This window comes from Trachemys scripta, chromosome 19 (genome assembly GCF_013100865.1).
Source record: "Trachemys scripta elegans isolate TJP31775 chromosome 19, CAS_Tse_1.0, whole genome shotgun sequence".
NCBI lineage: Eukaryota > Metazoa > Chordata > Testudines > Emydidae > Trachemys > Trachemys scripta.
In genome coordinates, this window is record NC_048316.1 from 5,056,676 (window position 1) to 5,079,257 (window position 22,582).

At 45.8% G+C, this 22,582-nt stretch overlaps 1 protein-coding gene across 3 annotated transcripts in view; it reads right to left on the minus strand.

Moving 5' to 3' along the window:
- PLCH2 (phospholipase C eta 2) overlaps nucleotides 1–22,582 on the minus strand; it is a 249,475-nt gene that overhangs the window by 74,122 nt on the left and 152,771 nt on the right. For all 3 annotated transcript variants that reach the window (XM_034753316.1, XM_034753315.1, XM_034753314.1), the window contains exons 3-5: nucleotides 20,415–20,658; nucleotides 18,041–18,170; nucleotides 5,078–5,248 (exon numbers count right to left, since the gene is read on the minus strand). In XM_034753316.1, coding sequence (XP_034609207.1) covers nucleotides 5,078–5,248; nucleotides 18,041–18,170; nucleotides 20,415–20,658 — 545 coding nt within the window. The remainder of the gene's footprint in view (nucleotides 1–5,077; nucleotides 5,249–18,040; nucleotides 18,171–20,414; nucleotides 20,659–22,582) is intronic.

Here is a 22,582-nt window from a genome sequence, read left to right on the forward strand (position 1 = left end):
ATGGCCCAATAGGGTCTTTCGGCTGCAGGATTAATTTGTATTGTCCAAAAGGTTTTCACTTTAGAAGCATGCAACAAAACAGAACTCCAGGAGCCAGTGGAGAGAAGGATGAATTATAATAATTGGCCACGTATCAGAAGGTCGGGAGATTATTGGAAGCGTTTCTAGGGCGTCCGTTACTTTGATCAATGGCAGGATTTCATTCTGGTCTTCAAGATGTGTGCACAGAGAAAATTCTGCACGTTCTGAGACATTGGCAATTGAAAGTCAGGCCATTTATGGTTAACTCCGTTTATGTTAAAAAAAGGAATGATACAGCCCTGCATTATGTAAACAGAGCTGGGTGACCAATTATTTACTACACCTGTTGTCAGTAGTGCTACAAATCAGGATCAAGGCTTCACTGTGCGAGGTGCTGCGTGCACACACACATGACCATATGGTGCCTGTCCCAAAGAGCGGCTCAGATGAAAAAGCCAAGCAGAATCTTTCAAAAATACACACGTAAAACCAAAGTAAAGCATAAACCACAGGGACGAGGCGTTAACATCTCATGGGAGATGTCGGGAGCTGGGCGTGTTCCATCTAGCTATAGAAGCGCTATAACATGACAGCAGCAGTGCAAGCTTCTCTGGAAGTGCACAAACAGAACTGTATCCTGCCCAGGAGGAACTACTTGCAAGGGGACTTCAGAGTGCACCGACCATTCCGTCTTTGCCCTCTCTAGTGAGTCTGCCGACAAAGGGACTAATTATGGTGCAGGTTGGCCAACGTGGACCCATGCCCAAAGGGTCAGCACTTTTGACACTGGACTGGAGCCTTCTCATGGGGAGGTTCAAAACACAACAGATTCAGGAGCATGAAAAAAGCACTCTCCCTCCACTGGATGTCCTGGCTGGGCTGGGCTGGGCTGAGACACAAAAGCCCAGAAGTCTCCTTACCAAAACACAGTTCTTGCAGTATTTACATTTTGGCCATGACCAGCAAGGCAGGATCTCATAAGAAAGCTGGTTTTCATAAGATTTCTAGTCCCAATCCCACAGCAAAGCCTTTTCCTGCTCCTAGCTCAGCAGGGCTGCTTCATGCTTTTGTTCCGTTTTTGACAAGGCTCAAACCTACCCTCGCTCTAGACATATTGCATTACAGAGGGCAGCAGCGTCCGCGAGAGGAAAGCCAGAGAGCTTTTTGCTCTCAGTGCCAGTGATTAGCTGAACTGACTGAGTCCTGTGGCTGAAGTTAATTTTCTTCTCTCAGCAGGAGGAGGATCAATAGGCCCAGTGAAAGAGAAACACAGTCTAACTCGTTTAAAGAGACAACAGGCACAAAGGGATGGGTCTTCATTTATTTAATTTGCAGGTGACTCATGAGACTCTATTAGAGCATGAAAAGCAGAAGCACATGGACAAAGACAGCCTAGCCTAGGCGTTCTCATGCGGTATTTTTTTCTTTCCCACCCCATCTACTTCTACAAGTCTGGTGAGAAAAAAAAAAGTCCTGTCTGAGCTACTATTTTGCTGCCTCCCATGCCACCCAAGACCAGAAATGCCCCAGCCTTGCCCTGACAGAGGATCCTCTAGGACAGACGTACAGGAGAGCAGGGGTTTTAGATCTGGTGGGGTGGGATGGGACTAATGGGCAGTAGAAATGCTCCCTTTCTACTGAGGATGTCAAAACATCTTCACTAAATTCTCAGTCTTCATTAAATATTTAAAAGATTTCACTGGAATCCCGCTCTCTTTTATGAAAAGAAATACTCTGCACTGCAGGGCTCTCTGGTTGGATTTTACCTTAGATTCATGGCTCGTCTTCCTCTGGGGCCATACTGACCCAAGAGCTTCTGGCATCCGCCTTCCCTCTCCCCTTCCATTTAAGCATTGCAATATGGTCTTTTATTACATGTTCCTTCGGTCGCATTTGTAGTGTTCTGGTTTCCCTGTCCCCACTGCTAGTGGCACTCTAGCTTACTAAATCTCTCCTCATTACCAGCCGACTTAAAATAACCACCAGCCTCTTCATTGCAATAGGCTTGAACTTTCCCAGAACAGACCAGCCAACAACCTTGCAGTCCGAAGGTTTTAGACAGCTAGGCATTGGAAACCACTCAGAACCTGATAAGAGGAACAAGTGGTAAGGTACAGGTACAGTAAAGCACATTCCACTAAGCAACAGATGAATGGGTCACAAAATCTGGTTAACTGGCACTTCTGGCAAGGTCTACCAGCTATTTGCAGCAGTCATCGGCACATACCAGTGTTTGCTGGCATAGCACCCTACTAGGTGGTACCCTTTGTTCAGGGCCTGTGGCTGCTGAGAGAGAGGTGATATTACCTTTCAGATAACATTTGTATTTTTCCATCATTCAGGGCTTTAAAATGATCAACCCACTGAAGCCACCAATAACCAAGACGATCACTTAGCTGGCAGTCGGCTGTTCCCGCCAAGGTAAGTATAGTTGAGATTTGATGCAGAAGATGGAATAGATCAGTGCATTTGTTTACACATATGTATGTATGTGTGCAGAGAGGAAGCTACTTAGCTTTAGCCATGAGAAAATAAAAGCACGGTACACCTCTATCTGTTTCCTTTTCACAAAAGCCTACAGGAGCTGTCAGGAAAGGGAGCCAGCATCTTATATCCATCAATCACTGCTGCAGATTAAAGTGACTAATATGCATAAAGAATGCAAACCTTCCTGTTTAGCCCTCGCCTACAAGGAGCAAATCATTAATTCCACTATACGTAGCAGCTACTGCAACAGGGTGCATGGAGATTAGTTTGCTGCTATTTAACTGACAGCCCATCGATAACTATGGCAAGGGCATCTAGGTAAAATTCAATATTTGACTAGTAAAGCTTATAAACCCAGGAGTTAACGTCTCTGAAGACCTATGAAATGTCTGATTTTATGAACAGCGTTAGGCGTAATGCCTGCCATTAGGTACTGGCCAAGAATAAAACTCTTCTAATAGAGAACCTCCTGTTCTGTTGGACCATAAACTCTTCATCTCTTTCAAATCAGATGAACTGATAGAAGTGTGTGTGGTTTGTAATACCCACTAGAGTGTCAAGAGAAGGACCAAGTAGTTAGTACTTTCCTCTCCAAAGCGCTGTCCAAGCCAGCAGTGAACCCTCTCAATAACCCTGGGAAACATGGCCACCCTCCAGTGGGCAAATCACTTCATTACTCTACCCCCAAGGCCATGCAGCAAGAGAGACAGAGGATCAGGTTGCCTCATACTGGGAAGGTGTTAACTGGAGAGGTGTTAACAGTTGAATGGTCCCTTGAAACATGTATTAACTACTTACGCTAAACAATCTGTTCCATCTTGTATTTAGCTGTGATACTCAGGGCATCTTTCCCAGACCTGAAGAAGAGCTCTGTGGAGCTTGAAAGCTTGTCTCTCTCACCAACAGATGTTGGCCCAATAAAAGATATTACTTCATCCCTCCACCCCATCCCCGTCTCTCATACTGGAGAGAGTCAAATGTCTCCATCTAGCCAGACGTCTACAGAATTTTTTTAAAGGAAAAGTAAGGGGAAGGAGGGAAGCTATAGCAGAATGATCTGCATTAGGGAGCTAGGAAGGGAATACGGAGATTCCAGGAAACATCCACACCAGGCCTGAAGTGGTATCAGCAGTCATATTAAAATTTTAGTGGCTTTTGTCTAAGTCATCCAATTGTCTGAGTGCCCCACATGCCCCGGGATTGGAGTGGCCAGATGTAGGTAGCTACTCAACTTTCCAATTGCATCTCAGAAAGGCTCTTTACTTTAAACAAATTAAAAATTCATCCCACCCAGAGAATTGAAACATGGCAGATTGAGAACCCAGGGGGCTGGTCAGAAACCTCACAGGAATGCTTAGTTTAAAGCTAGCCATTTATTTTTTCAGTAATAAATGTCTAGAAGAGTAAAAGCCGTTCTGAACCAAGCTCGTGAGGCAGTGCCCCTCAAAGCAGCTGGTAGGGGTGATACTGCAAAACACATTCCTACAGTGACCATTGCTCGTTCAACAATATCACAGTCCTCAGCGTGAAACTAAATCTTCATTCAAATAGTCACTGAAAATGGGAAAGGTGAATTCAGTGGTCTGAAGTGGACAATGATGCATTTTTCTAGGCCATATGGAGTTTTGCCTGATCAGAAGGCTCTGGCTTTGGGAGACTAATAAGTGCAACAGAAGGGGTACCTTGTGATGCATTTTCAGACATATGAATGGCATGTTTGTATAGTACCTGCCAATCTCCTGCCTGCTTCCGGCCAGTTCTATTTGTCCTTCTCTTTTACAATGCACTCAATTAATATAAAACAGTATTAGGAAGAAGCCTTGAACCAAACATATGGCAAGCATTAAATCTTGCTTGGATTATTCCCTCTGCCACCAAGAGTCATGCCCACGCTCTGCTGTGCACAATTTAAAACACTCAGTTATTACTGCTTTAAAAAATTAAATTAAAAAATAGAAAGCTCCACTTAGCACTCAACCCACAAGCTGTCCAGTGCATACAGAGTATGCTATGTACAATGACATCCAATTTTGAGATTAGGTGGGGCATGCAAATTATGATCATTAAGAAATCAACATACCAGGTGAGATCCACAGGAGTAAAACACAATCTATCTTCCATGCTAAATTAGATGGTTAGCCCATCTTTGCTCTCCCAGTTTATGGAGAGTATTAATTTCTCCAATGTTCCCTAAATGAGTAGGCCGATTATTCAAACCTGTCAAGGGTGCTGTATGTAAAGAGAAAAAGAGGCAGCACTAGCTTATCAGAGTCCTCTTCCCATTTGAAGACATCAAAACCAAGAACTCAGCTGGGAGAAATAATATTGAGTGGCAATAGGCTTTAAGTTTCTGTGCACAGGTTTGGAAATGCTCCAAGACCTTTGCAGGTAACTTTGTTGACATTTATGTGATAAGGTTTGATAGGATTTCAATCCATCTTGGGAAGAAGCCACGAGCGAAAGTTAAAAGGTCACCTTTAAATGGAAGGTTGGAACATTGTAGCTTTCTAAGGGAGAGAAACCAGGGTTCTGCATCCAAACTGCAATTCTCTCCCCAGCGCCCACCTACCTTTTGCTCAATCTCAAGGAAGCGCTTCAGGTCATCTGCATCTAGATAGTCCTTGTGGTTGCTGTAGGTGAGCATGAGCAGGTACAGATCGCGCCGCGTTGACATCATCTTGTAGAAGGCGCAGAACTCATCGAAGCCCAGCGTGCCCTGGTTATCGTCTGTATCAGCCTCCTGCGATACGCAACAGCAAGGTGGCGTTAAGGTGCCCCGGTTCCCAGAAAGATAATTACAATGGTGGGAATTGAAAAAGAAACCAAAACTAAAACCAAAACACACAAACCCTTGTGTTTTACAAAACCATCATTTTTAACCTGAACACAGTCTCACCTAGCAATGCACTGCTCAGGAAGATTTGGTTCACCAGGCTGAAACTGGCATCATGAATGGCTTGCAACCCCTTCACCCCCACCCCTTTTAACCTTCCCAAACATCTGCATTTTAATGCAGGTTTCCAGAGCTCACTTTCCCAGAGGCAGCAGTGTCCACTAGGTCCCCCACCTCAGGAGGGTTCTCCCATCTACGGCAATGAGGCAGGGCAATATGTAATGGAGGACTGGGGAGAGGATATGCAGGAGAAAGGGGCCACTTGTAGTGTCTTCGGAAGGTCACTAGAAACAACAGCATCCCAGCGAGAAGCCCCTGGCTCAGGGGCACACCTGTGAATTCCTAGGGCAGAGATACACACACGCACATTAATTTAATAGGGTCTTACAGGGGAAATAAAGCAAAATATACTGCCCTCAGGCACCCAGCCTAATAAGTGTATGCTTCTCAGCGGTTCTCCACTCATGACCAATTGCACCAGCCTACCGGGCACAAAACCTTTCCTTCGATCACAGCTGAAAGGGAGCTGCTCCAGACCAGTCTCGTGAGTGTCAGGGCACCAGTGGGGCCCAGCACAGAAGCTTATCATTGAGGCATGGGTGATCCTTAGAGTACCACCGATTGCATGCGTGTCCGTGACTGGAGGCCACGGAGATACATACCGTATTACAGTAGTGCCTGCCTAGAGGTCGCAGCAGAGTTCCTGTACCCATCATGCGAGATGCTCTACAGACACATGATATGAGAGACCGTCCCTGCCCAGACAGCTTACAAGCGGAACAGGCCGGACAAAAGATGGAACAGCAAATATTTCTCCTGTTTTACTGAAGGGAAATAAGGCACACAAAGTATACCGCAGAGCCGAGGCTAGACCCCAGAGCCTCTGCCTCTCAGGCCAGTGCCTTAAGCACAAGACCATGCTTCTGCTGAAGAGCTACAGGATTCAGCGCATCATTCGCTGAGATGGTGAGCCACACACCCCACCTCCGGAGATGTTGTACATTCATTTGGCATGTTTCTCCCTGGGCACACTGTGTGAACACACTACTTAAAAAGGTAGTTATTCATCGATTAGAAATACATGGAGATACAGGAGTGTGAAAATATCCCTTAGAGCAAACTATCCATTTAAAAAAAAAAAAATCCAAACCACACCACAGGAAATGACCCAATTCGCCCCATTACATTGCCCCTAATTATCCTCTGATGGAGTGGTTCTCAACCTATTTATGTATGTGGGCCGCATACAATACTACCTGTATAGCCCTGAGGATGTCACATGGGCAGCAGCTGTGTGCTGATTGGGCCACAAACGGGCCACGGGTTGAGAACCACTGCTTTGATGTTTCAAAGGGGACAAGCACTTTTCCCCCTTTGCGACCCATCAACAACAGGATTCTTCACAGGGTTTTAAACCGGGATGAAGTGCAAATATAGTCCCATGTCAGCAAACGCCATTATATCAGAGCCTGTTGGAATTCAGCTTTGACAATACCAAAAAACCCCCACATCAATTTGGATTAGCAATTTCACATTATATCTTAACTGCATCACCAGTTTATTAAGAGTTGTTTTACACCTATAACTGCTTTGAGTACAAAAATCTGATTCCATTTTCACTCTGCCATCACGTAGGCCTCACACTCCATTAGCGTTCCCTGGCGCTAATGACACAGAACTCCTGTGCGATAATGCTTTCTGATGTCCTCTGGAATCAGCTCCCATTTCTGTTACAAGTCTCAAGGAGAACTGTCACTCTTGGTCCTCTCCTTCCCTTCAGTCCTCTTGCTCTCTATTAAAGGGAGCCCCAGCTTTTTGGGTTAATGTATCCTAAAACTAGAGGGGAGCATGATAAGAGAAGTGTGGAGAATTACAGACGGACAAGAGGTTTGGCATTTGGATTACAGTTAACGATGCACTTCTAGCACGCCTTTCATCCAGCAGTCTCAAAAGCCCTCTACAGTCATTAAGCCTCACAAGAACATGTTAAGTAAATACATTACAACCAGTGATTCTACACACGGGTGAAAAGAGCCCCAGGGATGCCTATGGAGTCAGTGGAACAACCATGATCAGAACCAAACAAAACCCAGCTCCGTGCCCTAGGCAAGAGTCTCAATGATTTTCCTATTGATTTTGGGGGGTAGGAGGGACAATTTGCATGAGATCTGATTTTTAAAGGGTAACTTTTTTTTTGGTAGACAAAACATGCAATGGCAAAAATTGCACCTGCGAAGTCCAGCCACGCAGGGCCTATGCACCTGATTTGTGACTGCAGCTAGGTACCTGTCCATTAAAGTACTCAGATTTCTACCCGCAACAAGCTGCAAGCCTAAAGAAAGCATAGGCAGAAATTCTGCAGGTGTGTACTGTACCACTATTCCCCTTGACCCCACTGACCCACCCACAAAAGTGGCCCGTATAAACATGGCTGTTAATTTGCATGTTAGCTTATGGGAGCTAGCTGTGAAAAGAGCCCTCATGCCCACAAACTGAATAAAGGAGAGCTCAGCTGCCATAAAGTGTCTCTTAAAAAAGAACAGCTGATGTGAGGCATAAGGTTTTGTGCCTAATGAAAAGGACTAATCGAATCTCCCAGAGCTGCTGGGCTGAGCAATACCAATGGCACAGCTTTAAAAAGATTATTCAGAACAAATGGTCCACCCTTCCCCCAGGTAATCCCTCCCTAAAAATTAATTCTGAACAGTCTATGATGGGCAGATGGAGGGGGAAAATACTTCGTACAATGCAGGCATATGAAATATGCAACATGAGCTCTGTTTAATGAGCAGGGCAGATAAGGCAGAGTAAAGTCAATACAATGGCATAAGACAACTTTGGGGTATAATGAAAAAAAGCCATTCATCCGGAACAGACAGCAGATCTCCTGAACAGCGAGAGTAATCCTAAAGCAGCTCAGTGCTTCAGTCTAGAGTCCACCACATCAACACTGAAGTTTCAATTAAAGTTGAACAGCCGTTATGAAGAGGAGAGGAGGAAGAAAAAAACAACAACAACAAAAACCAACCAGTAAATCATAAGGATTAAAAAGAGCCCCTTGAAGGCCTTAGGGCTCAGTCGCTTTGTCTGAAGACACATTATCTGATTGTATCTGGGTGATGCTTAGGAATGGGCTCCGAAGTCTCCATGAGGCACACATACCGATGATGCCAGGGGAAAAGATAAGACAGCTGCTGAATAGGTTTGTAGTACTGCTGATCTGAATCAGCCGGTGCACATTTCTGCTGCAGTTACTGTAAAAATCAGGACCACTCTCAGCCATAGCCAAACTCTGAGAAATGTAGGAAGGCAAAACACTTAGACATCAGCCTGAACCAAAACATTCACAGACCAGAACCCATCAAAAGTTTAAGAATGTTCAAAATCCAAACTCAGAACTGAATTTTGTTTGTTGAGCATGGCCCCTCCGAAAAACACTCTTATGGAAGATCTCAGTCCAATGAACATCTCCCACCAAAGGCGCAGCGGTCAGTTCAGACCTCACCAAGCATTCAAATGGAGAAGGGTCCTCGTAGATGGTTTAGGAAATAGCTAGTCCTGCATCGTCAAATTCGATCAGGCAGACAAGTCGAGGAATGCTGAGCTACTTTGGGTATGCCTACACTGCAATCAGGTGGCGTGACCGCAGCACGGGTAGGTCAAAGCCACTTGAACTAACAATAACAGTACAACGACTGCTTAAGTATGTAGCCAAGGTGCAGGGAGCCACCTATGCTATTGTGGCTTCATTGCTATTGTTACTTGAACTAGATCCGGGTATGTCTACACACCTCCTCACTGCAGTGTGGTCATACCCTTAGGTTACAACAACTCCAGACACCTCCATTTCAGACTACGAGAAAATGCAGCTGGCAGTTTGGCAGATGGCAGGCAGAACAACGCACTATCCAGCCAAATGCCACGTGTGCTGATCTTTTAGGATAGCTCTGAATCAGCACTTCCCATCCGTATTCTCACTTGGTCCCATTCTTATGAACGTGCCTGTCAGCGAGGATGGAGAATTAACCCCCTGACTTGACAAAATGGGAAATGTGTCTTGTTGCAGAGGCATGAGAGAGAAAGTTTGAAAAGAGAATCAAAATTGCTCAGTAATTATCTTGCTAGGGTGGTGCTAACCGACTCCTTTCCTGAAGGGAGCTCTGTGTAGCTTGTCTCTCTCACCAACAGAAGTTGGTCCAATAAAAGATATTACCTCCCCCACCTGGTCTCTCTCATATCCTGGGACTGACACAGCTACAACAACATTGCATACATTCTTTCCCAGTGTCAGACACCTGTGCTCATTTACCATACAGAGCTTAACCATCCCTTTCAGACATTGACCTTTGGAATTAAACTGCTGCATTATCAAGCCAGGATGTGTGTCTCTCTCGCATAGTGCCAGGACTGAAGATCCCACAGACCTGTTTTAATGTTGAGCTCCTCCCACATTGTGTTCCAGCAATTGAGTGTCAGCCAATTGCTTTGCACATTTTCACTGTAGACAAGCCTAAGCACATTACAGATCAGAGACCGAAAGTTTCAGGCTTCTTGTACAGCCCAGATAATACTTCTTTGCTGCATTCCCTTGGCCTGGTGCCAGGAAGGCTGCAGTTTTATCAGTTAGTTGGGAAAAGTCTCAGGGAACATAACACACCGAGACCATGGACAACAGCCCTGAACTAACAGCACAAATTCCATTTAGAAGTCCCAGGGTTAAGTACCCATGCACAGCTAGTTCTCCAAGAACACTGCAAAACTGAAAATCCTTGATTGACCAAGAGAGAGAGACTCAATATGTTATCAGCGATCCATTATCAGCTTCCTAGTCTATTCTCAGTCCCCCAGGAATCCACACACACTTTCTAACTCTTGCTTGCCCTGGATGTTAGATTTCTATTTAGCAGCCTGACACTTTACCAACTCTTGAATTGTAGCAACTACAATACTGAAGCCAAATTTTGTGTAGGCGCTGAAATGGTTAATAGAATTAGGTGCCAATGTAAACCAGGTCAATCAATGCAGAGACACTGAACTTATTAAAGGAGCCCAGTGAAACATTTCAATGTACTTGTGAGCAAAACCTTCCTAATAATAAAATTGCGCTCTTCCCTCCCACCACCATGAATTAATGGGGGGAGGGGGGGAGAAGGTGCGGCAAACACACAACATTCATCTCCTTTAAAAATAAAGTTCTGGGTAGAATTAATACACACCACTTTAATAAAAGCAGGCATTCATCTGAGTCAGTGAAAGGATATTAATTAGAAAAACTGAACCCAAGGGGACTGCCTTCAAACCCCATGTATGATGTACAATGTTAGTTTTAACAACATTCTGTTTCGCTCTTTCGTTAGCCAAGACAGAGATTTCTGCTTTGATTAGGCAATTCAAGGCTGCTTAATATCAGGGATTTTATATCACAGAACACCAATTACATCCATAATTCACACCAGGCTGCTCTCATTTATACACTTTCATAGGAAAAGGCACATCCATTTTTTCCTCTCTTAACAGGATTTCTAAAGTGCCTGGCATATAATTATTGCCATTCATCTGAAACTATTAAGACAAGAGTCTAGCACGCTACTAATAGAAACCCATACTCTAGTCACAGAGGTTTTACCAGTCTCTACCCTTTGGCTCCCATCAATCCGAATGATTTACCCTAGAAAGCGACTCCCTTTAATCCACTAATTTTAATGAGTTTCTGAAATTTCGTTTTCCACAGTGCTGCATTTGTGAGCGTGGTATTTGCTGGCATCGCAAAAAAGTTTTATTAAAATATTATTAAAATGTTCTGCCAGGTACAGAGACACCATCTATCCCCCGGCCCCCCTCTGAAAGCCTCATTACAGTCCAGCACAACTGATGAAAGGACAGGATTCTCAGTGGAGCAGAAGTAGATGGTGCATAGGGTCTAAATAACACAAGTATCAGCAGATTATAGTGCTGCCAGTCAGAGTGCATATTAATAGATGTATGAGTATTATCTTCCCACTGCCAAGGGAGGGAAGAGCCTTTGTTCTCCAACAAGCTTTTGACAAGACCCTCTTGTGTGTGCGGACACATACATGTTTCTACAAAGTTTTTTAGCCTGGCTTCTGCCCCCAAATGGAAGTAAAAGCACTGAAGTGTATGGGACCATTGGGCTAAAGCTGGGGTAACCAGACGTGCGTGCGCACCCGTGTGCTCAAGTGGACTCAGCACACTTGCTTTGAGCTAAATGTAAAGATGCTCACGAGGAATGCAGGCCCCATCTGCTTAGAGGCACTCAGGGGCTGAATGTGGCTCTGCAGGCTGCACTGGGGAGAAGCTGCTTCTTCGACTTCTACGACACTGCATCAGGCAGTACCACCAGCACTTAGCTCTCATCTAGCGCTTTTCATCAGGCCAGCTCAGAGTGCTGTATAAGGGAGGCCAGTATCATCACCCCCCGTTTGCAGATGGGGAAACGGAGGCATAAGGGGAAATGACTTGCCCAAGGTCACCCAGGAGGCCAGTGACAGGGCCAGCAATAGAACCCAGCTCTCCTGTGCCCCAGTCCAGTGGTCGGTCCGTTAAGCAGTAATGCCTCCTGAAGTGCGGGCGGTCATGATGCCTGTAACATCCAGTCAAGGGGAGCAGAGTGAAGCCAGGCACTGAGCTAAGACAGTTACCAGACACAGTAGCACATACTCCTTGGAGATGGGCCTGGACTCCTTCCCTCCAGCTGGCCTGGGATTTTTAGAGGTCAAGGAACTTTCCCTTAGCTGGTGGTAGCAGGGCAGCCACTAGAGGGTGACAGGATTCCACAGACCAGCATTTAATGGCCTTCTGTGGCATGGGTTAGGGTTAGAAGCCCTACCACACCCCCTGAGGAGCCCAGCACCCCCAGAAGTGCTACAGACCCTCGTAGTCCTTGCATTCTCTGAGCACATGGATGCAAGTGTGTCAGGAATACTGTGTGGGGAGGATGGGGAAAACCTTTACGTTAATGTGCAGGGCTGGCCACAACCTAACTAGGTTCCCAGTGTTTCCATGCAGTTCAAGCTTATTTCTAAAGTTGAGAGGTATCCCCTGCAGTGCTGTGAGCCCAGACTTTGCACTAGTGCACAAGTCCCAGAACACACCTACTAAGTTTCAATTTGCACGTGTGTTTTATTCATCTGAAACAGCACAGATGGTTAGAAACGTCAGGGCTGTGATGGCCAAGCTGACCAGGGGAACAGAGTGCCCAAATCTCCTGGGCACCTTTGAAAAAAATGTCTCAGCCCAGAGTTTTAAAATCCCTCCTATTTTATTCCTCCTAGACTTGATTCAGTAACACAGACAGACTTGCTGGGGGTGTGAGGTTTACGGTTGAAAGACATCACTATAAGCAGCTCCTGTCCTGGTTTTTTCCATCTTTTAGCTGTGAGCTGTTATCAGTGCAGCAATTTCTACACCTGCAGGACACCAGAGACACTGAAGTTATAGGTACAATACATGTCCAAGTATATGCTAGGGTAACCTGTATTTTGCAGTTGCTGGAGGATTCTCAGCCTCTGCAATAGCTTCTCTGTCCCTCCCCCCGCCCCTGCGCTCCTGCAAGCCACAGAGCCATTCTGTTTTCCATGCTCCAGTTGAGCAAATCCTACCATTGTATATCCAGAGAGGAATCTACATTGGACACAAGAGACAGCAGGGCAGGCTTCAGCGTCAGCTGTCAGCAGGATGAAGAAAACACAGCAGAGAAAGTTGCAGGCTAAAAATATTTTCTGCCCGGAGGCACCAGAATAAATCTTCTACCACAGTCAGGAGGCAGGGGAAGGAATTCAGAGGCGGCGTCTTCTCTCCCCACAATCAAGCCGGATCATTTCCAAAGTGCCACCTTGCCCCTGCCTCCCCTCCTCATTTTCCTATAAAACTCAAGGGAAAAACCAAAATCAAAGGCCATAAAGTCTATCCACAAAGGCTGCTTGTGGTGGGTGTGAGGGTAATGCTGCTTTCCAGTAAGCAAGGGGTTAACTTTGCCTTCCTTTCCCTCCCCAGTTGCATGAGCACTCTAGGGAAGAGCAGAAGGAGAGGAATCCTGAATGGCACACGGGTACAGGGCTGGGAAACCCAGCTGGGAAGGGGCGTTTTTGTTCTGGCTGGGATGTTTGTAAAACGGATTGATTGACTTGATTGCACTGGGTCCCACCAGCAGTTACCCTGCCAAAGGAGCCACTATCAGTAACAACAATACAGGCAGCCCAGGAAGGGGCAGGAAGGGCTCTCCGTGAGGATATCTATTCAGACAGGGTCTGCATTGCAAGGGAAAAATCTAACTCTGCTCCCGCCCTAGGGCAATGTTACAACCAGTTGTTATTGTTACTAGTAGTGAATCCATTTTCCTAGTGCCTTTCATTCGAGGATCTCCATGCACTGCCCAGACAGTGAACCTATGCACCACTTAAGCCCTGCAAATAGGATTTAAGCAGTGTCTAGCCCTCTGCACAGGGTTGCATTTCACCCACAGGGAGGTAAGAGGCTTGTCTACAGTCACGCAGTGGGTCAGCAGTAGAGCTGGTCAGAGAACCCTGAAGCCCCAGTTACAGAAGTCCCTAGACAACATGCCAGGGAACACTGGACTACAGAGATTGGCACTGAATGGTTACTGGAAGATCCTTTTTGGGCTCCTCCCCACTGAGACGCAAAGCATCAGAGCTCAGTCAAGGAAGGTCTCATGGCGCAGTGACCACCACACTAGGATTTCAAAGGAATCTGGTAACAGTTCAAACCGTACTGTGCCTCAGCTGCGTTTCCCCTGACTGCAGTTTGGAATGGTTTTTACCCAACTGATACATATACAGATCAAAGGCAGTTTAACACTGGCAATGACTCCAAGATTCCTTGTTTGTCTAGCTACAGAGCAAAAGGGGAGGCCCACTTTGTCAAGGCAGATTCATTGCAGTCCTATTGGACCAACACAAGCACAGAGAGTCCAGAAGGCTGGATAGAACATCTCTAGGAAGATGAAGGGATGGACTTGGAGAGAAATCTTTCGCCACGGAGTCTTAAACTGGTTGCAGTCTGTAGAAGAGCTGTACAAGTCTGTACAGGAGTTGGAGACACTATCTGGACACACAGTAAGAGAGGAAGGATGGTCTAGTGGTTAGGGCACTAATCTAGAACTTGGTAGATCTGGGTTCAATGCCCCTGCTCTGCCACCGATTTCCCATGTGATCTTGGACAAGTAACTTAGCTGTTCTCTGCCTCAGTTTCCCTAACTGTAAAATGAGAATAATAGCACTGTCCTACCCCACTGGGGTGTTGTGAGGGTAACAACATTAAAGACTGAGGTGCTCAAACCTCAGAGGGTCATTGGGAACTGAGTGCCTTGCTCCTTTGATCCCACCATTTAGATTTTTTTTAAACGTCCCTTCTCTCCAATTTCCAGCACACCATCAACAGCAAGGCTGCCTCTTTAAAATTCTGCTACTGTTGGCATGTTTCTGAGGCACATGGCATACAGCAAAGGCTGCAGTTGTTTGCCTACTGTAAAAACACCACCCTGACTTAATTCCCATCAGGGTCCCATGCAAATCAGCTTTTTGATCATTGGTGTGGAGGCATAGATGTATCTTTAATCCTCTTCTATTTAATTAGACAATAAACTGGGTCAAGGACAACAGCAGAACTAATTGCAAAGGAGTAGCTATCTGCATTGCAACAGACGTATGCAGTGTTGTTGTAGCTGTGTCAACATGACATATATGAGTATCTGCATACTTGATACAACACTCCAACAAAAACAGAGATAGTAGCAGGTGTGATCGGAGGAAACCAAGTCAGTGACTGGACTTCAGATCAACAGGTATGTCAAGAAAGATTTCTCTGCAACAGTCATACAGCTACATACTTTGGCATATCTTTGATGTCTGGCTGTCCCAACAGGAAACCCTGATAAAGCAATTTAGCAGAAAGTTATCTAATATTGAGTGGCTTAATTTTTTTTTTTTTGCCAGTGAATGTCTTTGGATATAAAAGAACCAGACTTTACACTTCTCTGCAGAGAAGTCGATCACCAAACCAGACTTTAAGAAACCAGTTTTTACAATGCTGCTGTATAAATGGGAGACATGACTTGTTAAGTTCTCCACTACGAAGGCTTCAGAGAATAGATCCTCAGCTGATGTCAATGGAACTAAGGACAGTTACACCAGCGGAGGGCCTGACCCCAGAACAGGATGTGATGCTAAAACACATGCACCTTACAAATGTCCTTCCTTGATCAGGGAAGTTTTGGAGGAATCCTCTGCATCTTACCAGCAGAGTAGATTTTACACAAAACATGCGAGACCCGGAGGTCAGCAACATCTCATTCCAATGAACAAAGATCTTACTGTAGTCAAGTTTCCTGACTGCTTCTGTTCTTCCAGCAGCCATCTGTTATGCGAGGACTTCATTTAGGATGTAAGCTATGTTTTCTGTGAATATCTTAGCATGCTTTGGGGCTTTTTAAAGGAAATAATTATAATCAAGCTACAGCCATCAAAATGGATTTGGTCCATATTCTCCAAGACAGGTTAGTGCACAAGTCCCATGATGATGGTCAGAACAGGCACAGCCTAACAGAACTAGAGAGTAGATCTCAGATTCAGGGCTCCTGAAAAAACACTAATGCCACCTCTTTTTAAAAAAAGAAGAAGGTCTCTTCGTTCTACATTCACTGTAATCCCTGGGGCGATGGCTCATGTCTAGACTGAATTTTAATTAAAAACTAGCTCAATAGGTTCACCACCACACCAAGTAGCTGCCCACGTACACAGAATTCACCACGAGGACCACAATTCAGCTCCTAAGGAGACTAACCCCTTCTCTCCCAATCTTACACATACAAAAAGAGGGTCCCATTGGTGTGCTTCTGGGTTTACTGCCTGGCAGTTTAAGGGCATATTTTCAACAGGATAAAAATAGCAGGAATTTGGACAGCCAGTTATCCCCTGTATTAAGCCAATCACATTCCCAATCCCTCTTATGCACACTCTCCCTCTCCCCACAGACAAACAATTCCTTTCACCTCACTCATGGCTCCCCATAGCTGGAACATCTACAAGAGCATTTTAGCCCAACTCAAGTGGACATTTAAACAAAGGTCAACTCCAAGCCCAGCCACAGATCTTTTCCTTCTCCACGGACTATGAGCAACATATTCTGGGCTAAGCACCCAGCATGTAGGAGGAGAAAGGTTGGGCACATTACCGGGCGTCCCACAATTTACCCACTAGAAGCAGTGCAATTCACAGAGTGCTGTGCGAAAGGGAGCGTGGCAGTCATAATTACTCAACAGAGATTTGGCAGGAGGATTAAGACATCATTTGAAAGAACAGTCAGAGCACTTTGAAGAAAGGAGGAAATGCCAAGAGAGATCCCTGGAGCCAAGAGGGAGATAACATCTCAGCAACTCTTGTGACCTAATTCTAGGCCAAACTTAAAGAAGAAGAGGGACAGTGAAGAGGGAGGAGAGGGAGTGACAGAGAAGGAAGGTGAAGCCACAGCCCCACTGTTGCACACAGTAACCATCCCAAGCAGCTGTCCACAGCAATGCAATGACTTCCCTGTTTGCCAACAGCACCTGACATCATGCATGAGTCACTTCACCCTATTTAGGGACAGCACTTTGCTAGACCATTACAAATTAGGACAATTAGGTTAGTGAAATGGGGATTTAGCTACAGATCAGGTCAATGGAAACTGAGACCCTTAGAGTGGGTAGCTTTCAAAGTCATGGGACCTAAATCCAGGTGTTTCTCAGTCAATCAACAGGATCTTCAAGTTTGTATCTACATTTCCCTCCCATAGTACTCCTTCGGAGTCATTTCTTCCTTTCAAACTTGGGAACAGCACCCCAGTTCTTTGTAGCACAATAGAGCACGAGGGAGCAGCTGGCTTTTGGATAAAGCATGTGGTTTGCGAGCACAGTCCACCTAGTCACCATCACCAAAGGAGCAGTCCATTGCACGTGGAAGGATGCCCATTTCACTCCACAGCTGGAAATGATCAAGGATAATCAGTGGCCATAGGAGACCAAGTTTATAACAATACTGGTCAAATTTTGATACTCTGTGAGAGAAAGAGTATTACCCTACTCCTTGAGTGGTCCCAAAGAGTTCCTTACTTCTGGAGTTAGAGGAATCATAAGACTGGAAGGGACTTCGATAGGTCATCTAATCCAGTCCCCTGCAGTCATGGCAGGGCTAAGTATTATCTAGACCATCCCTGCCAGGTGTTCGTCTAACCTGCTTTTAAAAATCTCCAATGATGGAGACTGAGATTCCTCCAATGACGAAGGCATGGTTCAATGCAAGTAAGGGTATCGGAATCTGGCCCCAAGCATAGGAGGGTAGGGCATGGAAGCTGACAGAGGCAGATTCGCTTTGCTTGTCCTTACACTGTAAAACTCCAGAAGCAACTTGGTGCAAGTATCTTTTCCCTTTGCAGTTAAGAATTTACTCATGACCCCTTTGTTTCCAGAGTTCTCTCCGACTTGCTGAAATGCACAATGCAACATCCAGTGACGGAATGAAAATTAATTTGCTGGCGAAGCGTTTACTCTCTCTCCGGTCGTGTTGCACATTAAATCGCTGCAGCTCAGCCCTTTCCCCCTTAGAAATGATCATTCTCACTTCTTACCTTAAACATTTGCTTGACTTTCTGTCGTGGGAGGTTCACATTCAGTTTGTGCATCAGCTGGAGCACCTCGTTAATACTCAAACTGCCATCACCATTCTTATCGGCCTCATCAAAGGTTTGCTTCAACCACATTTAACTGGAGTTAAGAAATGCAATGGAGCATCAAGGGACCCTACTGAACATTATTTGGGCCTGATCTATACCTAAAATGTACATGGACCTAATTCACACCCCTGAGAGATGTTGTTAAGCTGCTCTATGCCCGCAGTATAGACACCGCTAGGTCAATGGAAGAAGATACTTCCATTGACCACTAAAATCTTCTTCTGTTGACTTAGCTACCACCTCTCAAGATGGTACATTTACTAGAGTGGTGGAAAGACCCCCTCCGGCACCATAGGAAGTGTCAACTCTGCAAGTGCTACAGCAGCACAGCTGTAGCACTACAGATTAGTGGACTTTCTATTGAGGCTATAAACCACACACACACACACACACACACACACACACAAATCAAAGAAACAGAGCTGAAAGGGACCTCAAGAGGTCATCAAGTCTGACCCCGTGCTGAGGCAGGACTAAGTAAACCTAGACCGTCCCAACAGGTGTTTGTCTAACCTGTTCTTAAAAACCTCCATTGACTAGGATTCCACAACTTCCCTTGGAAGCCTTTTCCAGAGTGCGGTTAAAGATTTTCTTAATATCTAACCTAAGACAGTTTAACTAGAAAAACAATAAAGCAGCTCTGTTGCCCATGAACTAGATTTGTCACTGGGAATTCTGACAGCCTAAGCCGGATATAAAACCCCCCTAATCCAAATGCACCTCAGGTGCTGTATACAAGCTTTCAACAGGTTCCCAGCACCTTTCCTCGCTGGCACTTGTTAAACAGGTTATTGGGCCCCAAAACAACTGAAGTTCTTTGCAGCCTTCCTGAAGGCTTTGTCACACACCTTGTTATGGTGCCTCTTTCCCAGGCTAGGATCTCAGACTGCTCAACCTAACGTTGCCTTGCAGCTGTTAGCTAAAGGGACCGCAATACCCTTTTCTTCTCACCAGCACAAGAACATTCCCCCGTAAAAGGAAAGAATAGCTGGCTACATGAAATAGTAGGGGACAGGCTTTCCTTCACAGAACAGGATCTAATAAGCAGCAAAGGCTTCCTACCTGCCAGAGTTAACGTCAGAGATACCGTACAGTGGCCATCAGCAAAGAGACAATATTTGGCAAGTCTACCATCTGTTTCCTATTCTAAGTACAGGGAAAGAAAATGATGGCATCTCGGAGAGATCTCACTGTGTGGTCACTGGCAGCAAATTCGGTCTTCCAGTGGCGATCACAGTAGACACCCTGCAATAGCCTACCATAGGGGAGTGATCCAGGTATTGCAATAAGCAGATATCGATGGTGCCTTTAGCATCTCAGCAGCAGCCCCGAGCCAGGATCTCACTGCCTAATTTGGGGTTTGATGAAGTTTTGTCCATGCATACAATTTCCTCCTGTCCCTGATTTCAAGGTGTGGGGAGAGGATTTTGGTCTGCCTGCACGTGAGCTTTAAATGATGCCTATTAAAATCCTGCTCACGTGAATCTTCTCAGCAGCAGCACCGGCTATTTACCCACAAATACATAATGAGAAATGTCTTTAAGCTCTGAACAAATATAAACTTAGGGTTGAATTCTGCAACCTGCAGAGATGGCTAAGGCTGCATAGGGTCTAATTGAAGGCAGAATGTGGCCCTTTATTTTTTTAAATTCCATTCTCCCTCCACCATATGCCTAGCACAGGCCTCTAATCCTCTTGAAGGACTTTTGACATGCAAAGTGTCAGCTGTTGAGACTTCCCTGCAGGATGACAACCGGTGATAAGACACAGCACCCACTTTCTCCACCTCCCAGCCTCTCTCACTCATTTGCCCCTTATTCTCAGTTCAGAAGGCTGAAAACTATCTGCTAAGGGTATTGTCAAAGACACAAAGGGCAGGTAGGAGCCCATCGCCCACTGAACGTCAACGGGAGTCGTGCACCTAATTTGTGCCTTTGAAAATAGCCCCCCGGCTTTTTCAGGATGCGCGTGGGTGAAAGACAGGAAACAGGAGAGCGGGTGTGTGGGCTAGACTGGAGGAGGGGGTCCCAATGGGAGCGCGCAGAAGGGGGAATCTCCTCTGGGATGAAACAGACCCTAGAACGCTGCACCCCATACTCAGATGTGTAGGGCCCTTTGGGAACAGGAGCATGTGACAGGACCCATTGTGCAACCCTATGCCTTGCACTTGCTGCAGTGAAATAAGCACTAAGGACAGCTCCACAAATTCCTTTAGGAGTGCTACCGCCCCACCCTGCGAGACACCCTCCCCCACAGCACAGAAGGATATTGGTCTCTGGTCCTCTGCCGTTTTGACAGACTGTCTTCATCGCTGATCCCTGCCATCAAGTACTTGAGCCCCGTGATCCAGGTGCGCGCCTCCTCCCCGCTGGAGGACACCAGGTCGAGAGACTCCATGTGGTCTCCATAGTAGATGCTGAAGCAGCAGTTGGGGTCAAAGCTGCCATCGGCGTAGCGCTGGAAGATTTCCGACTGCTTCCCCTCACACACCTCCTGCATGGAGTCAATGGAGACTAGAAGAAAAAGAGAGGCAGGCGGCTCGTTAGAGACGGTCAGTGGAAGATTATTGGTGTTAGTTACAATCAGACTCTTGGAGGGAAAAGAGTCCTTTTCTTTGTCCTGGAAAAACAAATCACCCCCTTTATCCTCATTGCTGAACATTACCACTTGGCTGAGGACTTAAATGAGAGCTTTGCCACTGGGGGGGGGGGTGGGGGGGGGGGATGATTTGTAATAAAATGTGCCCAGACAAGCAGCCAGACCTTATTTTAGTCTGAGAAGGTGAAGGGGCATGAGGTAATCTGCATATTAACACACCGTTTAGTTTCTAGTACTCTCGTGCCTTTCCTTTAAGCTTTTGTAACCTGTCTGCATTGACATTCAATTGCTCGTGACTCTTTTCCACTAGTCTTTGTGGATATATTTGGGTTTCTATATTCTCCAGCTAGAAATAAAATCAAACACAGTTTGCACGTTACAGTGGTTTCCCTACACACAATCCATTGTAAAGAGAGCCTACACATTGTCTAGGAAAGAGTCAGAAGCACATGCAGCCAGCCAGCCCCCCATGTCCTCACCAGCATTTACACAGGCATATGGAAACAGACAGGCTTTCTAAACACACACAGTATTATTTTATCGTTTATCATGAAATGCAGCTGGATGCTATTTATGCCGATCCACCCAAATTTAGCCAGTCTTGCTACTTGGTTTCCTTTTTGCTGTTTCCACAGCACATGGGATTTCTTCATTCCTGTCCTTCACAGAGATAGACCCAAGCTGCAAAGTTTTGAGGCGGGCTTCCCCAAAGGTCAGATCTTGGGTGTTGGCTTGGGCTCCATCTCCTCTCTCGAAGTGCAGTGCATCGTGGATTAACTAGCCCCTCATCACCCAATAAAATTACCTCCAATACCAATGGATTTTGTGCAGCAGGCAGTAATATCCTAGGCCTCTAACACTGGAGAGGAGGGTAAAACTCTTTGCAGAATTCAGAGAAACAATCTTCACCTTAAAAGCTGGTATTTCTTATGAGGCATAGCCTCAGAATTCCCCCTGGAATGGCTGCTCTTAAAACTAGTTTCCCCACCCTGAGAAATGCAAGCACAGACTCCCTCCTGACTGCATCTCCAACAGCACGTGTCATTTTCAGTGTGTTTAGGTGAGGCCCCCCACTAATACCACATTCTGTTCTCTGGCGGGGTCTGGGTGAGCTGCACCTTTCTGCAGGAAGGAGGCATCTGTTTTCCTGAATTTGAGACCTTGCAACTAAGTTTGCTTTCCAGGCAATGCCCATCCCTGGCCTAGCTGGGGTCAGTCTAACATAATCTACTACATCGATGAGGAGTGGGTCTCCAACTATTCTTATTTATCGGGGGTAATATTAACCTAGAGCCTCAGGGCCCCAGGCCTGAACCCCATTGTATCTGTTCAGCACCTAAAAGACAGGAGCTCACAGGCTAATTTAGGAGCACTTGATTACACTAACATACATCCATAGTAACTCCAGATTTACACCATGGCAAAAGGGAAGGATTTGGCCCCAGGCTGTAAAGTCTACTTTTTTAGGTAGCTGTGTAAGGTAACACAGCAGAACAGCAGGCCCCATCCTCAGGAGAACTGGCTCTTTCTTCCTGTCCTCCTTGCTATTAGTGATAGGCAAGTGAAGGTCCCAACACCTTCTACCCAAGAGCAATTTTCGTTCAGCTGTTTTATCCTTGACATTATTCCCTCCACGCCCCCCTCTTTTACTGCTGAGTCACTTACGAAGCCGCAACAGTTGCTGAACTCGGCCCAGAAACGCAATGTTGGAAGAAGAGAAGAGGAAACGCAGCTCTGGAAACAGCCAATTTGTTGAAATTAGATCCGTCCTCTGCTAAACCTCTTGCTCTGCAGAGGATGCTCAGCACCCAAGCTTAGCCCAGACTGGGACTCACACCA